At 35.9% G+C, this 17,409-nt stretch overlaps 2 protein-coding genes and 1 pseudogene across 2 annotated transcripts; all 3 read right to left on the reverse strand.

Moving 5' to 3' along the window:
* Positions 1-551: 551 nt before the first annotated feature.
* LOC122638248 lies at positions 552-8,646 on the reverse strand (annotated as a pseudogene).
* A 5,914-nt stretch (positions 8,647-14,560) lies between these two features.
* Positions 14,561-15,016, reverse strand: LOC122653507 (BURP domain-containing protein 16-like). Its single transcript, XM_043847362.1, has one exon. It carries the CDS (start codon positions 15,014-15,016, stop codon positions 14,561-14,563), a length of 456 nt encoding a protein of 151 aa, XP_043703297.1.
* Positions 14,658-15,774, reverse strand: LOC122638239 (polygalacturonase non-catalytic subunit AroGP2-like). Its single transcript, XM_043831109.1, has 2 exons — positions 15,624-15,774; positions 14,658-15,514 (listed from the first exon to the last, which is right to left on the reverse strand). The coding sequence occupies exons 1-2, from the start codon at positions 15,672-15,674 to the stop codon at positions 15,086-15,088; spliced, it is 480 nt and encodes a 159-aa protein (XP_043687044.1). The 5' UTR covers positions 15,675-15,774; the 3' UTR covers positions 14,658-15,085.
* Positions 15,775-17,409: the final 1,635 nt, after the last annotated feature.

A 17,409-nucleotide genomic window follows, 5' to 3' on the forward strand; every position in this document is an offset into this window, starting at 1 on the left:
ATTTCATTCGACTGGCAGCATTGCAAACATCTTTTGATTGACTTTCTCACCAAAAAAAAATCTTTTGACTGACAGGTTTTAGAGGGTATCTCTAGACCAGCACCAAGTTTTTCCACATGAAAGGGTGATGTGGTAATTTTGACCATGTGGATATTTATAGAATGGTCTAGGGTTGGCCGCATATCGGATTTTAGACCTGGATTCAAGCATATAAACTGACATGTATTGGCTTATTCACTCGTAAAAAAAAATTTACAAACTTGTTTTTGCCACATGGAAACTGACAAATTGTATTCCCATTTCTTATAAAAAAAAAATTCATTTTTTTTCGTTGTATATTATCAAAGCTTTATTTACCACTTGGCCGACTCTATTTAAGCTAAAACTTGAAATGTGAGCAACAGAGCAGGGGCACCTGAGTTTGTACTTGTCCACAAAATTTCATCTCTAACCAATGTGCCTTGTGGCCGTAGATATTTGTGGAATTCAAAAGATATTGTAAGACTCCTATAACCTCTCCTAAGGTTTATAGACATGCACGAAGAAAAAGATTTCCCCTCTCATCTTCTCCTTTACCTCTAATACTTCAATGGAATGCCAATGCCAACCCAAATGATTATAAGTTGCCTCGATATCTATTCCATCATCTTCTCCAAAACAATTTTCATATTCAAAAAGCAATGCACCTCAGTTTAATACAATCTATTTACATCTGACCGCTCAAAATTTCCTCATTTAACCTTTCAAATACTAGGAGCTACATCTTCGAGTATACTCCTTAACAAGCTTTGCAAATGACGAGGACTTCATATCTAGCAATTTGGCAGGGGAATCATACTCCAATATAAGACCTGCTTATTACAAAAAAAACATGTCAATCTGATTAGGCAAGCACCATAGATGAGAAGACGTATTGCCATACTCAAATGAACCCATTTTAATTTGTAGTGTACTAATTGCTTGCTACTAACCATTATCAAGGAGGAGGACCATATCAATATCAAGAATTGATGTTATCCTATGTGCGAGTGTGATGATAGTAGACTCTGAGAAGTGTTGCTTAAGCGTTTGCTGAATTAGATAGTCTGTCGCAGTATCCATTGATGCAGTAGCTTCGTCAAGTACTAACACTTTGCTCCTCTTAAGTAATACCCGTCCTAAACAGACCAACTGCCTTTGACCCATGCTCCAATTCTCTCCATTCTCGGTCACTATGACAACCACCATAATGGGTTAGCTATTTGGATCTTATTTCATTAACTTCTCTTTCCCTACTCTTTCCTTTCAAAAAAGGGGTAGGGGTTGGAGGTTGGGTTGTGCACAAAAAATTAGATGCATCATACAATAACATTTTATTTTAAAGGATTATGTGCTTGTGCATGGATAAATTGATATTGAGCATCTTTGGTATAGAATAAATATGAGAAGAAACCAACCTGAAGAATCAAGCTTCCCTTCTTTCTTTCTAATTTCATCACCAAGTCGGCATTTATCTAAAGCCTAAGACAACAAAAGGTCAATGTCAACTTACCTCCTTCATTGATTATTAAAGATAGTATAGAATTGATCAATAAAGAGCTAAGCATAGGGGTAACAATTGGAAATAGAAAGTGAGGCAATAAAAATAGTGAACTTCCCAAATCTCAACTTATAGAATATCTTAGACCAAACTTAGCCCAAAGATAATCCGATGTATCCAATGAAATGATTTAAAAAATGAAATTAAAAATAAAAATAATACAACCACGAGAAAGGAGTTTATAGAGATACATATCCCAACCAGTCAAATGCAATGTGTTTGTTTGGTGTGAAAATCATCAGTAAGCAGTAAATCTCTCTATCCTATCTAGTCACTGATAAAAGATTATTCATCAAATGAGACAAAAAAGCAACCCACCTCCCTGATTTGTTCATCAATGTATTCTTCAAGCGGGTCAAGATTGCTTCTTAACGTCCCTTCAAACATTGTTGGATCTTGCGGAATGATGCTCAATCTTAACCGCAAGTCATGACGGCCAATCTTGAAGATGTTGATGCCATCTATCCAAATCTGACCGGTTGTAGGTTCAAGCATGTGAAAGAGAGCCTGTACAAGAGTTGATTTACCACTTCCTGTTCGCCCAACGATACCAATCTTAATCCCTTCAGGGAAAGTGCAAGTGAGACCTCGCAAGACAAGAGGAAGATGTGGGGCATATCGGACCTACAGTCATATTAAATAATCAACTCATCAAGCTCAGTAGAATTCCATAAGAGTAGGAAGAATATCAAAAAAAAATATTAGGCTTTAGAGGGTCTATTCCATAAGATCATGAAAAAACTAAGGAGATAAAGATTTAAAGAACAAAGATTACCTGTAGATCAACAATATCGACTTTCCCTCTTGATGGCCATTCATGACCTGGCTTATTTTCTTCTAACAACAAAGGAGGTTCACTAGGGATCCAGGCATACTGCAATATTCTCTCTATAGATATGATTTTATTCTCAAGACCGCAAAGATCCCATATGACCCCTTGCATACTGAAACTAAGCCCATATGTGATTGCTAAACCCATAACACCTTCAAGAGAAAAAAGAAAACAAATTAAATTCAAAAACATGTTTTCATGTGAGCAATCAATCATAGTTTTCCTCAATGATGGTTTTATAAGATTTCAAATTCAATTTTTTACCAGGACTGAGTACTCCTTTTGGCGCCGAGATCAAAAAAACCAAAAAAATGGCATATGTAATGGATGCCAACATATCCATACGGAAGCATAACCACTCTATTGCACCAGAAAAATAAAACTTGGGCCGGAAATAACCATCCACCAGCTTGAGATTTGTGTTCATAAACCTCTCTTCTTGATCGAAGCATCTAATTGTGGTTGAACCTAAGCTAGATTCAACAAAATGTTGTATAATTGGAGCTTGGCATACTCCAGCCAGTCGTGATAGTTCTCGTGCTGCAGATATGTAGTATTGCTAAAAGACAAGATTCATGTAAAGGAAATTAGGTATAATGCTAAAAACAAATGCAATGAATGATATATAGTTAGAGAATGATATAGGCTTTTGTTTTTTAGGGATTTCTTAACATAATTTGCTTTGATTTAGATGATTGATATACACCATCATTATGGATAAAACTGCAGTAAAATATTTATTTTTTTTTTATTTATTTTCAACTGTTGAACAGTTACTATTTTCTATTTTAGATGTTGATTGAATTATAAACATTACATGTATGAGGGTATACCCCAAAATTTATATCCTCAAATTCTTAAATGAGAAGTTAATTAAACATAAACATAAATGTATTAAAAATTTTGTGGTATCCATTTTTTTAACCAAATAATCATATGATCAAATTTCAATCCAATTTTTTGGTAAATCAAAATTTTTTTAATGGAGTGGACAATATGGTCTTATTCACTATTGCCAAAAACATGTGAATGTGCATTTTTTAAGCGTAGTGCAACCTAGGCACTTCACTTAGGTTGAGTGCAATTCATTGCATGCTCAGAATAAAGTATAGCCCACACGCTTCAATTAGGAAAGAATGAAGCATGTGAAGGAAAGGTGGAAAAAATAAGGGACGTTGAAAAGAAAGATGGAAAGGAAGGAAGGAGGAAGAAGAAGATTTTTCTATTGAAAAATTTTAACCAATTAATAATGTGGCAATAGATCTGAAGTGGTCCACCTAGATAAGCTTCTCTTGACTGCTCATATATTTTATCACCTGGCAGTTCCATTGGGACTCAAATTTTGATGATGTGAATTATCCAAATCAACACCTATCTATCTATCAAATTTGAGTTTTAATTTGTTGAGAATTCAACTTATGAGACTTTAGGTTGCTTCAGTTTAACTATTGAAAGGGTGGAAGTCCAAACATGGTGGGTCATAAAATGGAAATTTGATCCAAAACTTCACACATGAATAATGCACATAGGGAAAACCTATCCAATGGTAAGTTTGATTAAATCAGCCCTCTACATGGCTTGAAATTGTTGAACCATTAAGACAAGGCATTGTAATGAACTTTTTCCTTTAATCCTTAATGTTTAAATAATGATAATTATTTATTAACTTACCATTTCTAATTTATATTTATCCAATTTTTTGTTTTAAATTAATAAATAATTTATTTCCAAAATTATTAACTGATTTTTATTTAGCTAGTATACAAATGAAATTTATTTAATAATTTATTATTTTTTAACTTCGTTTATTTATTATATCGTCTTTAGTATGAAATTCAACCGACAAAGCTATCAATAAAACTTCATTTATTTAGTATATTGTCTTTAGAATGAAATTCAACTGACAAAGCTATCAATAGAGCTACTAAGTCATATTATATTTTTATTTGTATGTACTAAAATATTTTATGCATATCAAAAGCACAGCCATGCCACTTTAAGTGCACTTTACACTTTAATAACATTGGCCTTCTTTGATCTTTTTTTCTCAAACAATTTTGGTAAGCAAAAGACTATAGCTTTGTATTAATTTACATGAAAACATGTCATTAGAAAAATGGATTTTTTTTATATATTATTTATAAATTCAAGAATAGTATTAAGGTTTAAATTGCTACTTTCACACCCAAGCATACATATGCATCCACCACTAATATCCAATTATGGTGTGAACAAAGAAAATTCTGAATACTCTAATCAAATAAAGCGTGAACCAACTTGTATTATGGCATGTTAATCATGGAGAATATATGCTTATGCTTTATTTTGAAATGTTAATCATGCGAAGTGGAAGTGGCTACAAAATTACCTGATACCAAATGCATGCCACAGTCATCGGAATAAAAATTATCAACATTTGCCATGCAACTTGTGATATTACTGCAATAGTTCCCAAGAATTCTATGATTGAGATAAGAAGTTCTTCAAATTTACGTGGAATAGAGGTATCAACTGCACTTTGATCTATGGATACCTATTTACAACAATAGAATTTATTTAAAATATATTAACTTTTATAGTGATCAAACAAGATCATTTGAATCCCAAAAGTAATTAAGCATATTTACTAATCCGATTTAGAATCCTCCCACTCGGAGTAGAATCAAAAAATGACAGTGGAGCACGAAAAACACACAAATGCATTTTGTTGAAGAGTAAAGTGGATGTCTTGTATCCAGCAGTTACAATGAGCATGGACCTTATAAGTGTACAAAGAGAGCTTCCAAGGGTTAAAGCAATATAAATAAAGATGAGAGTGGATCCTCTAACATGAGGTCTTACATCCTCTGAAACAGGATTATCTAACACCATCCAATAACTACTGACTATTAGGAGAAGCTGAAAAAGAATTTGTGCCATAAGTATCAATGGTACAAAAGCCCCTTTATATGCAGTTGTAACATATTTCCAATAGATTGAAGGATTAACTCCACCCTTTTCTCTTTCTTCTTCTTGGACAAGTTGTCCTTTTGACTCAATCAATTTTTCTATTTTATAGTTTTTGGATTCCCTTACCTCATCATCTTGAATAGATTTCTCACTGCACAATAGAATATCATCGTCCCCGCCATTAATTAAATTATCCAAAGTAGCCTCATGTTCGACAAAATTAGTTCCATGTTCGACAAATTTAAGTTTTTCCAAAGCTTTCTTATGTGCACCCACTAACTCCATAATATCAGTTCCTGAATTAAGAATTTCTTCGTATTTTCCTGCTTGAGTAATCTTTCCATCTCTCATCACCTGTTAAACAAAAGATGGTAAATAATCACTCTTAAACAAGGTTGAGGTAGTTGAAGTCAGGAAAGAAGATGGCATATTCTCACCAGGATAAGATCGGCAAAAGAAAAAAACTCTACTTGGTGAGTAACATAAATTACTGTTTTTGAACCCAGAATGCCCGTTAAACACTCCTGTACAAAGTTCAAATATTCACATTTAGGCACTCAAAAAAAAATTTTGATTACCTAAAGGGGGAAATTAATGTAAATTAGTTTTCATAACAATAATTAGTAACACCAAACCATAAGTTTATAAAGCAAGAACATGTATTACTTAATCTCATGTGTCTATATATCTCGTTTTCTTAGATAACCATGATTTCATTATTCTTAGAAATATTTTAAATCAACCTCAAATTTTTTTAAATAAAATTGTGATGTAAGCAATGAGATGTATAGTTTCAAGTCAATTTTATCAAGGAAAGTTTTGGAAGTAGAACTTATTAAGATTACCTTAAATAGATGAGTTCCTGTGTGAGCATCAACAGCACTGAAAGGATCATCAAGAAGGTAAATATCAGCATCATGGTACAAAGCACGTGCAAACTGGATTCTTTGCTTTTGCCCACCACTCAAGTTGATCCCCCTCTCCCCTATAATAGTCTGGTCCCCAAAGGCAAACAATTCTAGGTCCTTCTTCAATGAACATGCTTCAAGAATCATCTTGTATCTTTTCTTGTCCATATCCTTACCAAACAATATATTGTCTACTATCTTGCCACTCTGTATCCAAGGTGATTGTGCAACATAAGCCGTTGTCCCCTTCAACTTAATTGCTCCAGATACCTTCAACACTTCCCCTAATATGCATGAAAGTAGGCTTTACTTACCTGACCCAACAGAACCACAAACAACCACTTTCATACCATGTTTCACTTGGAAATTAAGGTCTTTTAATGTAAGATTTGGAGAATGAAGGTCCCAAGAGAAATTCCCCTTGACTATCTCAACTGCAACCTCAGCACTATCTCTTGGAAGCTTTTGTACTATATTTTGATCAAGGTCATCAAGACAAAGAAATGAGGTTATCCTATCAAGAGAGACTTTAATCTAAAGTACCATGGAGATTGTGTCTGGGAGATTATAAATGGGTCCTTGCAACTTTTCAAATGTTGCAAGTGCAGATAAAATCTTCCCTGAGTCTAACCGAATTCCCATAAGTACACAAGACCCAAAAGTAACCATAGCTACAAATAAGGGAGTAGACGAGTAGACAAAGGAAGTCATAGCTGATGTATAGAGTAACTTCTCTAACCATTTTGTTTCAAACTTCCTCAGCTCAATTATCTTAGCCAAGAATTTCATCTCCCATCCCTGTAGCTTGAGAATCCTCATATTCCTAAGAGCCTCAGATGTCACCTTCATCCTTTGATCTTTTGAATCCATCAATTCCTCCTGAATTTTCTCCTGTAGTTTTACCAATGGACCATTTGCTAACATCAAAATCATAGTGGCAACAAATGTTACAAGTGAAGCGAGGCCAAGGCTCTTGTACAAGATCAACAATGCTAGAACAAACTGAACAAGCACCCTCCATATATCGTGCAAGTACCAACTGAAAAAGCCAATCCTCTCAACATCAACAGTCATCAAATTAATGTTCTCCCCACTAGTGTGGCCCTGCTTTGATTGGCTTGAAAGCCTAAGATTCTTCTTATAGATTATTGCGAACAAGGCAGCAATAATCCTATTTGCCATCTTTCGTAATTGAAAGAACAAATGTCTCTCTGAGATGCACTTTATGAGCTTAGAAAGAAAGAAAATAAACACTAACGAATAGCCTTCATCTTTTAATTGGTGAGAGGTGCTGAGATACTGAAAAAATGCGTCAATAAGATATGGTCCAACATAAGAAGTCAATGTGCATACAATGGATAGTAGAGCTGTCCATAGAATTTCTTTCCACGTTAGGAGAATCAATGTTTTTACCAGCCTGAGTGTGTTTACCTGACCACCATTACCACTTCTATTACCATCAAATCCAAGTTTATTTTTAAAACAAGTGAAAACCACATCGGCACTATCACAACTGGCAAGTTGAGGGACATCTTCAAGATCCAATGTTTTTTTATATCCAAGAGCAACCAAAGGACCCATCCAAGCAAAAGTAAAAATATTAAAAAGATTGGCATTTTCATAAGAAGTTACACTCTCTCCACCAACACTTGATCCATGTCTGTTGTCGCCATTGTTTTGATTAGAACTACTATTCAAAAGAGGCTCCAAATGATGGAAATCTTTATCTTCTCGCCCTTTGCCAAACATTCCAGTATAACAAATGGATAAACTAGCAATGATGGATACAACATCGGAAGCCCATAGCAAAATTGGTAAGGGCAAATGTTTCCAATAGAAATCAAGATGTATAACAATATAGAAACAAGACATTAGGAAGTAGAAGGCCCACCAAATCCTTAGTATAATGGGGAACCTACGCTCACTTGAATGAGAAAACTGGATGTGCAAGTAAGCAGAGATCACAAACCAAGTGAGTGTTCTGAAAGTAAAATCCAATTGGGCAGCAATCTTTAGATCAGACCAACCATGTCTATACCCAGAGAGATAGTTAAACACGCATAAGAGAAGATCACAAAAAGATAGACCCATGCAAGATATAAGGGCTGACCAATAGTATAAAAAGTATGTATTTTTCAGCATTGATTTTGAATTTTCAAAGGTAAGAATTGTGTATCTCTTACAGGCCCAATAAATGGATAGAACTAATAACAAAATTAGGTGTGAAGACGCTGAAAACCCGTGCAGAAAAATGGTTGCATAAGACCGTGAAAAGAATATCCAAATATTCATATCATTCTTTGATCCTTCAAAAGAATCCATGTTTGCAAATTCTCCTTTCTCCTTTTTGTAATTTGGTGGCTAAGTTTAGATGGGTCCTCTACAAATCATATCAGATCAGTTTTACTGCATTTTGAATTGATGCAAGCCCACAATGTTGTGGAAACTCAAGCATATTAATACCAATCATTTCGCACCTTATGTGTTTTTGAAAGACTTACACCAATGTTGGAATCTCAATATCACCCTTAAATGCAGTTGAACCTGTTAACGAATAGACAAAAAGAAACTGTTTGAAAATGTATAAAGAATAAGAAAATCAGTGAACTTTTTATTAAAAAAAATCAAGAATGAAAGAAGTTATAAGATTAAATAAACTATAAATATTTTAGAATTAACATATTGAAGTAAAAGGCAAGGAATGTCAGAAAACTTCATGTAATATGAACACCAAGTGATGAGTTGTAAAAGATTTTTATAGCAAAATAGAAAAATTAAACATCCAAAATACCAAATCCTTATATGAAATTGTAAATAGTGATACCACAGAAACAACATCAACAACATAATTAACTTGTGAAGAGAACTTTTAATGTCCACAAGAAACCTTGTCAAACCATCGATGGCAATTTGAAGATCATCGAATGTGAGGGATAAATCCTAGTGACACAACACTACAACTAACCACACTCAACCTAATTTCATTAATGAATTGATAATTGGATTGAATCGTAGGCTAAATAATTCATTCCTATCCCTCTCGTATGATCAACATAATTCCATTTTGTAACAGAATCATATTACCAAACAGTGACAAAAAGAGAGAAAAAGAAGAAGCAAAGGAAAAAAGAGGCCGGAGATCGATAAGGTCGATCTAACAGGTAAATGGTAATAAGGTCATAAAATAATATAATTATAAGCAACTCCTTGACTATTGAGTTATTACATATTACACCCCTTGATTATAACTAATAGTCAGAAAAATACAACATGGTTCACTACTAACTACATTAACACATTTGTCATATATAGTAAACACAATTTTAGGCACTAATTACACAACACTACAACTAACCACACTCAACCTAATTTTCTTTATAAATAAATCTCTGGTTGAGTAATTCACCAAATTAAATGACTTGTTTCAATCAATTTCATATGACCAATACAAATTAAGTTACTAATTACAATAATCTCATTCTTGAGGTGCTAGTTATACTTCACCACTCCTAAATTATAATAAATTTGCAATACGACTAGTAGAACTCTATTGCATGTGTAATTGCCAGTTTACCCTTGTAACAATACTAGCCTAAAGTTTATTCTATCACATCAATATGATAATGGAAATAGTAATGCAGATCAGCTATGGATAAGCCACCTGAACTCTGTTGGTTGTAAGCCCAAAAATTGTCCCAATGATTTCTAACAGTCCCCACAAATAAGATACTAGTTCATTAAAAAAAAAAAAAAAAAAAACCCTACCACAATCAATAATGTTGCAAAATTCAATTACGGCTAAACATAAACAATCAGGTATGTAATACAACAAAACCATCAAACTTTATGACCACTAGGAATGGCATATCTTAATTTTTAGGCACCAAACCAATCAACTTGTGTGATAAAGCTTCTTTAGAAACTACTAAATAAAAACAGATATCTCTCATGAGAAATTCTCTAATTTTGGTTTTTTTTTTTTTTAAATATCTCGAATTTGTAAACCAGCCTCCTTGTACCCTCAATGTTGATTTAATGTAATGTGCAACACTTGAATCAAGGGTTTGGGGCTTGGTGGAGAGAGAAGTAAAACAATTAAACATAACTTTGTTGCAAGTGCTTCCATAGTTAAGCCTCTTGTTAATTCTAGGTCTGACAAATATACATTTCTTGATCAACACAAGATGATAACACTTGGTTTGTTTCAACAATAAACTGTTTTAAGAAATTCGGATAAGATCAAAAGAAAATTGTGTTAGATTAAGAAAAGCATATTATTTATGAAATGCAAAATATCCATACTACTTTATTAAGGTAGATTGGGTTTCTGCAATTCTACTTATGTGAGTCTTTTTCTTTTTTTCAAAAGCACCATTATTTAGAGAAAACATATCTCCCTTATAAAGTTCTCTGCACTGCGGGTGCAGGGGGACTTGGGTCCTCTGTAGCGCGACGGTGGGGTGTTGGGCTGCATGCCCAAGCATTGCAACCCATTGAATGTGCGCTACACACTGTGTCGCGCTACAGAGGAGCCCCGTGGGTGCAAGGAATCCCACCCCATGTGTCTGGACACAGCCTGTGCCCAAATGGGCTCCTGAACAGCGAACGTGTGCCCGAAAAATAAATAACAGATCATTCTAATTCCTTAATTATTTAAGCGTTAGCCAATAAGATACACATGCTCCCTTCCCCCACTTCCTTATCCAGGTGACCCTCCTCCCTGCCCATTTGGCATTTACAATATAATCTCTCTCTCTCTCTCTCTCTCTCTCTCCCCTTCCCCGGTAAATTGAGAGTGAAAATCATTGCTTATACCTTGAACCTAGCTTGGTCAATGCTTGACAGAACAAATGGAAAATTGGAATCCCAACTGGGTGAGAGAGAGAGAGAGGGAGATACGCACCTTCATGAAGAAAGCTTCAAATTATGGCGAATGCTTCTGGATGGCAAACGTTTAACTTGCTTCTTCATTACATAATTAAATACATTGCTGACCTTTAGTGAAAAAAAAAACATGGGAAGCTCAAGCGCCTGGGAGTTAAGACTTTGCCTCTTATAACTCCTGAGTTCCAAGAAATAAGGAAGTCGCGGTCCGTATCCTCAGGAACTTTGTGTACTTCCTGAGAAATAGGAAAGTGGTGGTTCCGTATCCTCAGGAACGCACGTACCTCCTGATTCTTGTCAGAAACGCGTTCCAAGGATTCCGCGGATTCCGTTGGATATATGCTTTTAGTTTACCTACAACAACAACAAACTCAGTCTTATTCCAACTTATGGATCTAAACAAAACTAAATAGTAAAGAAAACTTGGTAAATAGGGAACAAAGAGATGGGAAGTGAAAATTTTAAAATTACAAATGAAAGATGAAAAATAAAAGAAAAAAGAAGAAAATAAGAGGAGAGAGGCTCAACCCGATAGGTCAAGAGAATCTCAGCTAAATGGGGTCTACCACATGGATCATTGCCTTCCAATAGGCTCTATCTAGGTCATACTTGGTACATGACCTAGAATATGCATGTCGTTCCTCACAACTCCTCTTATGATCATTTTAGGCCTACCCCTAGCTCTTTTAGCCCCTTCAATCGGGATCGTATCACTCCTTATTGGGGCATCTCTAGACCTCTGTTGGATATGACCATATCACATCAAACGATTCTCTTGGAGCTTGTCATTGATCGTGGTAATTCCCAAGTCAGCCCTAATACATTCATTCATTATTTTATCCTTCCTAGTTTTTTCGCACATCCATCTTAACATTCTCATCTCTGCTACACAAAACTTCTCAATATTACACTTCTTAACTGCCCGACATTCTGTCCCATAAATCATAACCGGTCGTACAATAATCCTATAGAAATTTCCTTTAAGCTTTAAAGAAATATGTCGGTCACATAGCACTCCAAACGCACCTCTCCACTTCATCCATCTTACTTTGGTTCTCTGTGAAAATTATGTAAATTCCATGCAACCAACCTCTTAATCCTTAGATTGGAATCATGTAATAATGACCATTCATTTAATTTAGATAATAAAAATACTCCTTTTAATTAAATAAGATTTTTATTATTCAATTCTTACTGATGTTGCAGGTTACCTGTTTGCCAACAAAGGTTTTCCCAAAATAAAAAACTGCCCTCTATTCTTCTTTCTTCTTCGTGAACTGCTAACCGAATTTAAAGAGCCACTTAATTTTTTCACATTACAAAATGGATGGAGCTGAAATTTGTAGACAGGTAGACCCCAAGGTTTCTTCCATACTTAATAATTTTCAACTAATATAGAGTGGGAAAAACAGTAAAATAAAGCTCAAAAAATCCTAGAGCACCAAAAGAACACATGCCAATACAAGAATGGCTATAAACTACAAGTTTACAAGACTCAAATTTTGTGATAAGTAGAAACCTAGATAATTCTTTAGATATCCAACCATAGGAATTGCCATTGCCACATCACCACATTATCTTATAACAAGGAAAAACTAGGCGAGCCTCCAAGGAATTGAGCTCGTCTCCAGGGAGGCGGCGGCTGAGCTGTGCAGCACACATCTCAGCGCACGCCTAGGGATGTGTGCGGCACAGCCCAACGGCTGGCAGCACCCTGGGCGTTCCCTGCTCCTTGGAGACGATCTTGATCCACCTTCAAGGTCATTTTCTAAACCAGATTTGACATTACAATTCTGACCATTATCACTTGTATTCATTTTCCATTTGCTGTGCTATGGACTCAATCTTGTTGGCCCATAATGAAGATGGCTTCAAATACCCCAAACATTTCTTTTACTTAACTTTTGCTTTTCCTGAACTTACTAACTATATGTATGACATGCAACAAGCCACCATTTGCCTAATCTTAGAGTACCCTTTTTTTAAATTACCTTACTACCCCCATCACTCTACTCCCATTATAGCCCAGTATGAGAACTGGAAGACATAACAAGCAAGCCAAAACAAGTTATTATTTATTCACAGACTCTCACGGTTTCTTATTGAGTTTGGTTTCACAGCATCCAAGACGGATCCTTCCGTATTTATCTTTACTTCTAGCATGGATCTTATATATGTTCTTGTATATGTTGATGACATTGTGGTTACAAGCAATGGTATTGTTGTGGTTCATCGTCTCTTCTAGTACCTTGCTCAGGAATTCTCTATCAAGGACCTTGGCTATCTAAACTTTTTCCTAGGCATTGAGGTCATCTCTCATCCTAATGGCCTCTTACTTTCATAGGGCCGCTACATCCGTGATCTGTTACAGCGTGTTGTTATGGCGGATTGTAAACCAGTTCTTACTCCCATGGCTACCACTGCAAAGCCATCTGTTGCAGGGGATGCTCCGATGGCTTATGCAACTAAGTACAGGTCTATTGTCGGAGCTCTCCAGTACATCACCCTCACAAGATCCGACGTCTCCTTTGTCGTCAAGCATGTTTGTTAGTTCATGCACTCACTTGCTGAAGAGCATTGGTGCCTCGTCAAGCGCATCATGCGCTAACTTAAACACACCCAATCACATGGCTTGCCCCTCCATCGATCCTCAGGGCTCTCTCTTTAGGCTTTCACTAATGCCGATTGGGATGGCAATGGCGATGATAGGAAATCTACAGGGCCCTATGCCATTTACTTGGGTAATAAGCTCATTTCCTGGAGCTCCAAGAAATAGAAAACGAGTCATGCCCTCCATTGAGGCTGAACACAAGGTCCTGACTGATACCTCTACTGAATTGATTTGGCTTGAGACTCTCTTTAATGAACTGGGTTTCTTGCTCCGTTCCTCTCCGATTTATGGTGCGACAACATTGGGGCTACCTATCTCTCTGCAAACCCGGTGTTCCATGCGAGGACGAAACATGTGGAGATTAATAAACTAGGTGAGCCTCCAAGGTTGTATTCTAAACCAGATTTGACATTACAATTCTGACCATAATCACTTGTATGGATTTTCCATTTGCTGTGCTATGAACTCAGTCTTGTTGGCCCATAATGAAGATGACTTCAAATACCCCAAACATTTCTTGTACCAAACTTTTGCTTTTCCTGAAGTTACTAACTCTATGTATGACATGCAACGAACCACCATTTGCCTAATCTTAGAGTACCCTTTTTTAAATTACCATACTGCGCCCATCACTCGACTCCCATTATAGGCCAGTGTGAGAAATGGAAGACATAACAAGCAAGCCAAAATAGGTTATTATTTATTCTTTCATATAGACCAAGCACCAATATGTAATACAAATAAGAGAACTAGAAGATACTCAAATCTTGAAATGCTTCTCAACCAATAGTCTTTGTTCAGACAATTCCATTCTTATTTATCCAATGACAAACTTCAATTTGGCCTGGACCAAAACCTAGCAACTTAAAAGCAAGATGATTTGAATTCCAAGTAGATGTGTCATAGTGACATGCCATGATCACATGATTCACTTTCTTCTGAGCATGTATAACAAGTGCATATACTTTTACTTTCTGTAAAACATGGCAATAATATACTTGAAATGGGAATGGTTGGCTATGACATAAGGCTGGTGATTCAGAAAGATTTCCATAAATGAGTTTCACAACTCCAATTGTGACATTCTCATAAGATCCTTCGACGCTTTCGGCACTCCATACGCGTACATAGTGCCCTAATTCCTCAACAACGAAATCGATAAGATCTTCTGCAGAAGTTGCACAAGTGATCTTCTCACCTTGAATGGGGCTTTTCTCACATGTCTTGAGAGTGTCTTGAATATATTCATCCATGTTTGATTCATCTTCCACACCAAAAAGGTTCTTTAATTCCTCAATCCAAGCAAAGGAAAAAGGGATTTTTTATGCCAGAGATCGCGGCAAGAATGATTTATATGACATTGGGTCCCTTAGATCAGGGATGGGCATGAAACTTCCTTGTTTCACCATTGACTCCCGAAAATATGGCAATCCCCCTTGCCGGGCAACCGACAGTGGTGTTTCATTAGGAAAATCATATGTCAGTTTGGCTTCATTCCATTGGGCTATTGGTGGCAAGGTTGTGTTGTCCAGTGTGTTCTTCACCATTGCATTTGTAGAACAAGCAACATTAGCTTGCTTACAGAATGAACGCAGGTGGGAAGCCAACTCATTTTTCTCCATTAGTTTCATAAACACCGCCTCATGATGGGGGCTTAATGAAGTAGCCTTTTTAGCTAACCAGTGTGGAGGGTATGGAAGACCAATATGATCTTCCCAGTATTGTAAGAAGGAATTTTCAGCTTGAGAACCCTACAATTTCATGGAAAGGAAATAAAAACCAATTAAGAAAGATAAAACATGAACAATCAATAACCAAGTTTGAAATGAATGGATAATGGAAAAACATCATTTTCCTTACACTAAAGTATGCTACTATCAGAAGTCCAAGCAACAGAATGCAATGTGTCATGATGGAACTGAAATAGAGAATGGAATAAGTTGGTCTTTGCCATCATAGGAATGAGTTAGGTTTGTTGCATGGAGAGGGGGTGTTTGAATTTATATACAAGGAAAATTATTCTAGTACCACAAAAAAAAAAAGGGGAAGTTTTCGTAAATCCCCGCTAAACGTTCTCGTAAAATTTCCCAATTTTCCCTAGGGTTCCAATTGTTTCGATGTAAAATAGGTGAAAATAAAAATTTTACCGTAAAATTTAATTTTTCGGTTGTTTGTTTTGAACACTGTAAAATTCGTATGAAGGAAAATTTTACCTCAACCCATTCATTTCCCGGAATAGAGCCCAACAAATTTTACTGCCAAAATCGGCATAAAATTTTCCCTTAGATGCTCTCGACAAATTTCTCAAAATCATGACACCCGCACAGAAAACAGAGGCTTCGCTACCTTGCTGCGATTTTTTTTTGTTTTTGATGAAAGCGTAATTATACAAACTATACACCAATCCCAAAAGGTTAACCGCCTTTTAGGAGCTACCTTGTGCGATTGAACCATAGCTTCTCCTATGTTTCTCTGCTGCAACAAGGCACAACGGAGCTTTGAGTTTTCCTGAACATTACAGGTCTACTCTTTTCTCTTTTCTCTTCTCTCTCACTCACGAGCTCTCATCTCCCTTGAAGACTGCACAACAGGGTCTCCCCTCTACTAAAGACATAAAGAAGAAACAGATACTCTCCCCCCCCCCCCCCAATGTTTACCCTGTGTTAGGGTTTCCCACTGAAAGCCATAGAATCTCTTTAGTCTTGACATTCATTTTCTGGATTTATTTAGGGCATCATCGTAGTTGTTAGAATGCTCTTCGAATTTTTCCAGATTCAGATCAGGTGAGTCCTCCTCTCTCTCTCTCTCTCTCTCTCTCTATCTTTCTGTGGTTAGAATATGTGAAATGAATAATGGTATAGTATATTAAGACAGAAAAACTAATCTATTCAAGAGAAGGTTTGATTCTAAGTATCGAAAGATCTCAAATATATGTAGAGATGACATGGTAGGAGTTCATGTTTCTCACTCTCAGGTTGATTGTTATAGAATGGGCATTCATGTTGAGGGATGGGTAAATTCCATATATTTTTCCCAGAAATAGCTCATTGTGGGTTATAGTTTTCGTTTTTCTGGTGATATTCTAAACCATCTTGTTTACTCTTATGAATGGGCACTTTAGGTTAAGGATTTAGTCACTGTTACCAAATCCCCATTATTGGTTTTTTGGGCAGAACCAACTTGCATCATTCTTAAAAAGGCGAGAACTTGATTTTAATGGTAACTAAGAATGAGAAAGGACTGGAAACAGCTTCTCTGCGAAGTAGGGGTAAGACTCAATATTATGACCCTCCCCAGACCCCGCAGTGACGGGAGCCTCGTGCACTAGATATGCCTTTTTTTTTTAAAGAATGAGAAAAGAGAGTTGTTTGATCAGTGCAGTTCCAAATGATAGATGGTAAAAGTACTACAAGTAAATTATTTGATTTGTTTCAATTCAAAACTGAAACATGCAATAGAGCCTATCTTATGACTCCAGTTTTAATGGTAAATAAGAATAGAACATGAAATTGTTTTCATTATTTGTAGACTTGACATTTTGGACTCTAGTTATATCAGTTCTATTAACAGAAACTTCAATTGGCATGTTTAGTATCTCTAGATATGTCAGATTACTGAATCCAACTAGGAATTGGTCCGGTGATCT

Source organism: Telopea speciosissima, chromosome 1 (assembly GCF_018873765.1).
Source record: "Telopea speciosissima isolate NSW1024214 ecotype Mountain lineage chromosome 1, Tspe_v1, whole genome shotgun sequence".
Classification (NCBI taxonomy): Eukaryota; Viridiplantae; Streptophyta; class Magnoliopsida; order Proteales; family Proteaceae; genus Telopea; species Telopea speciosissima.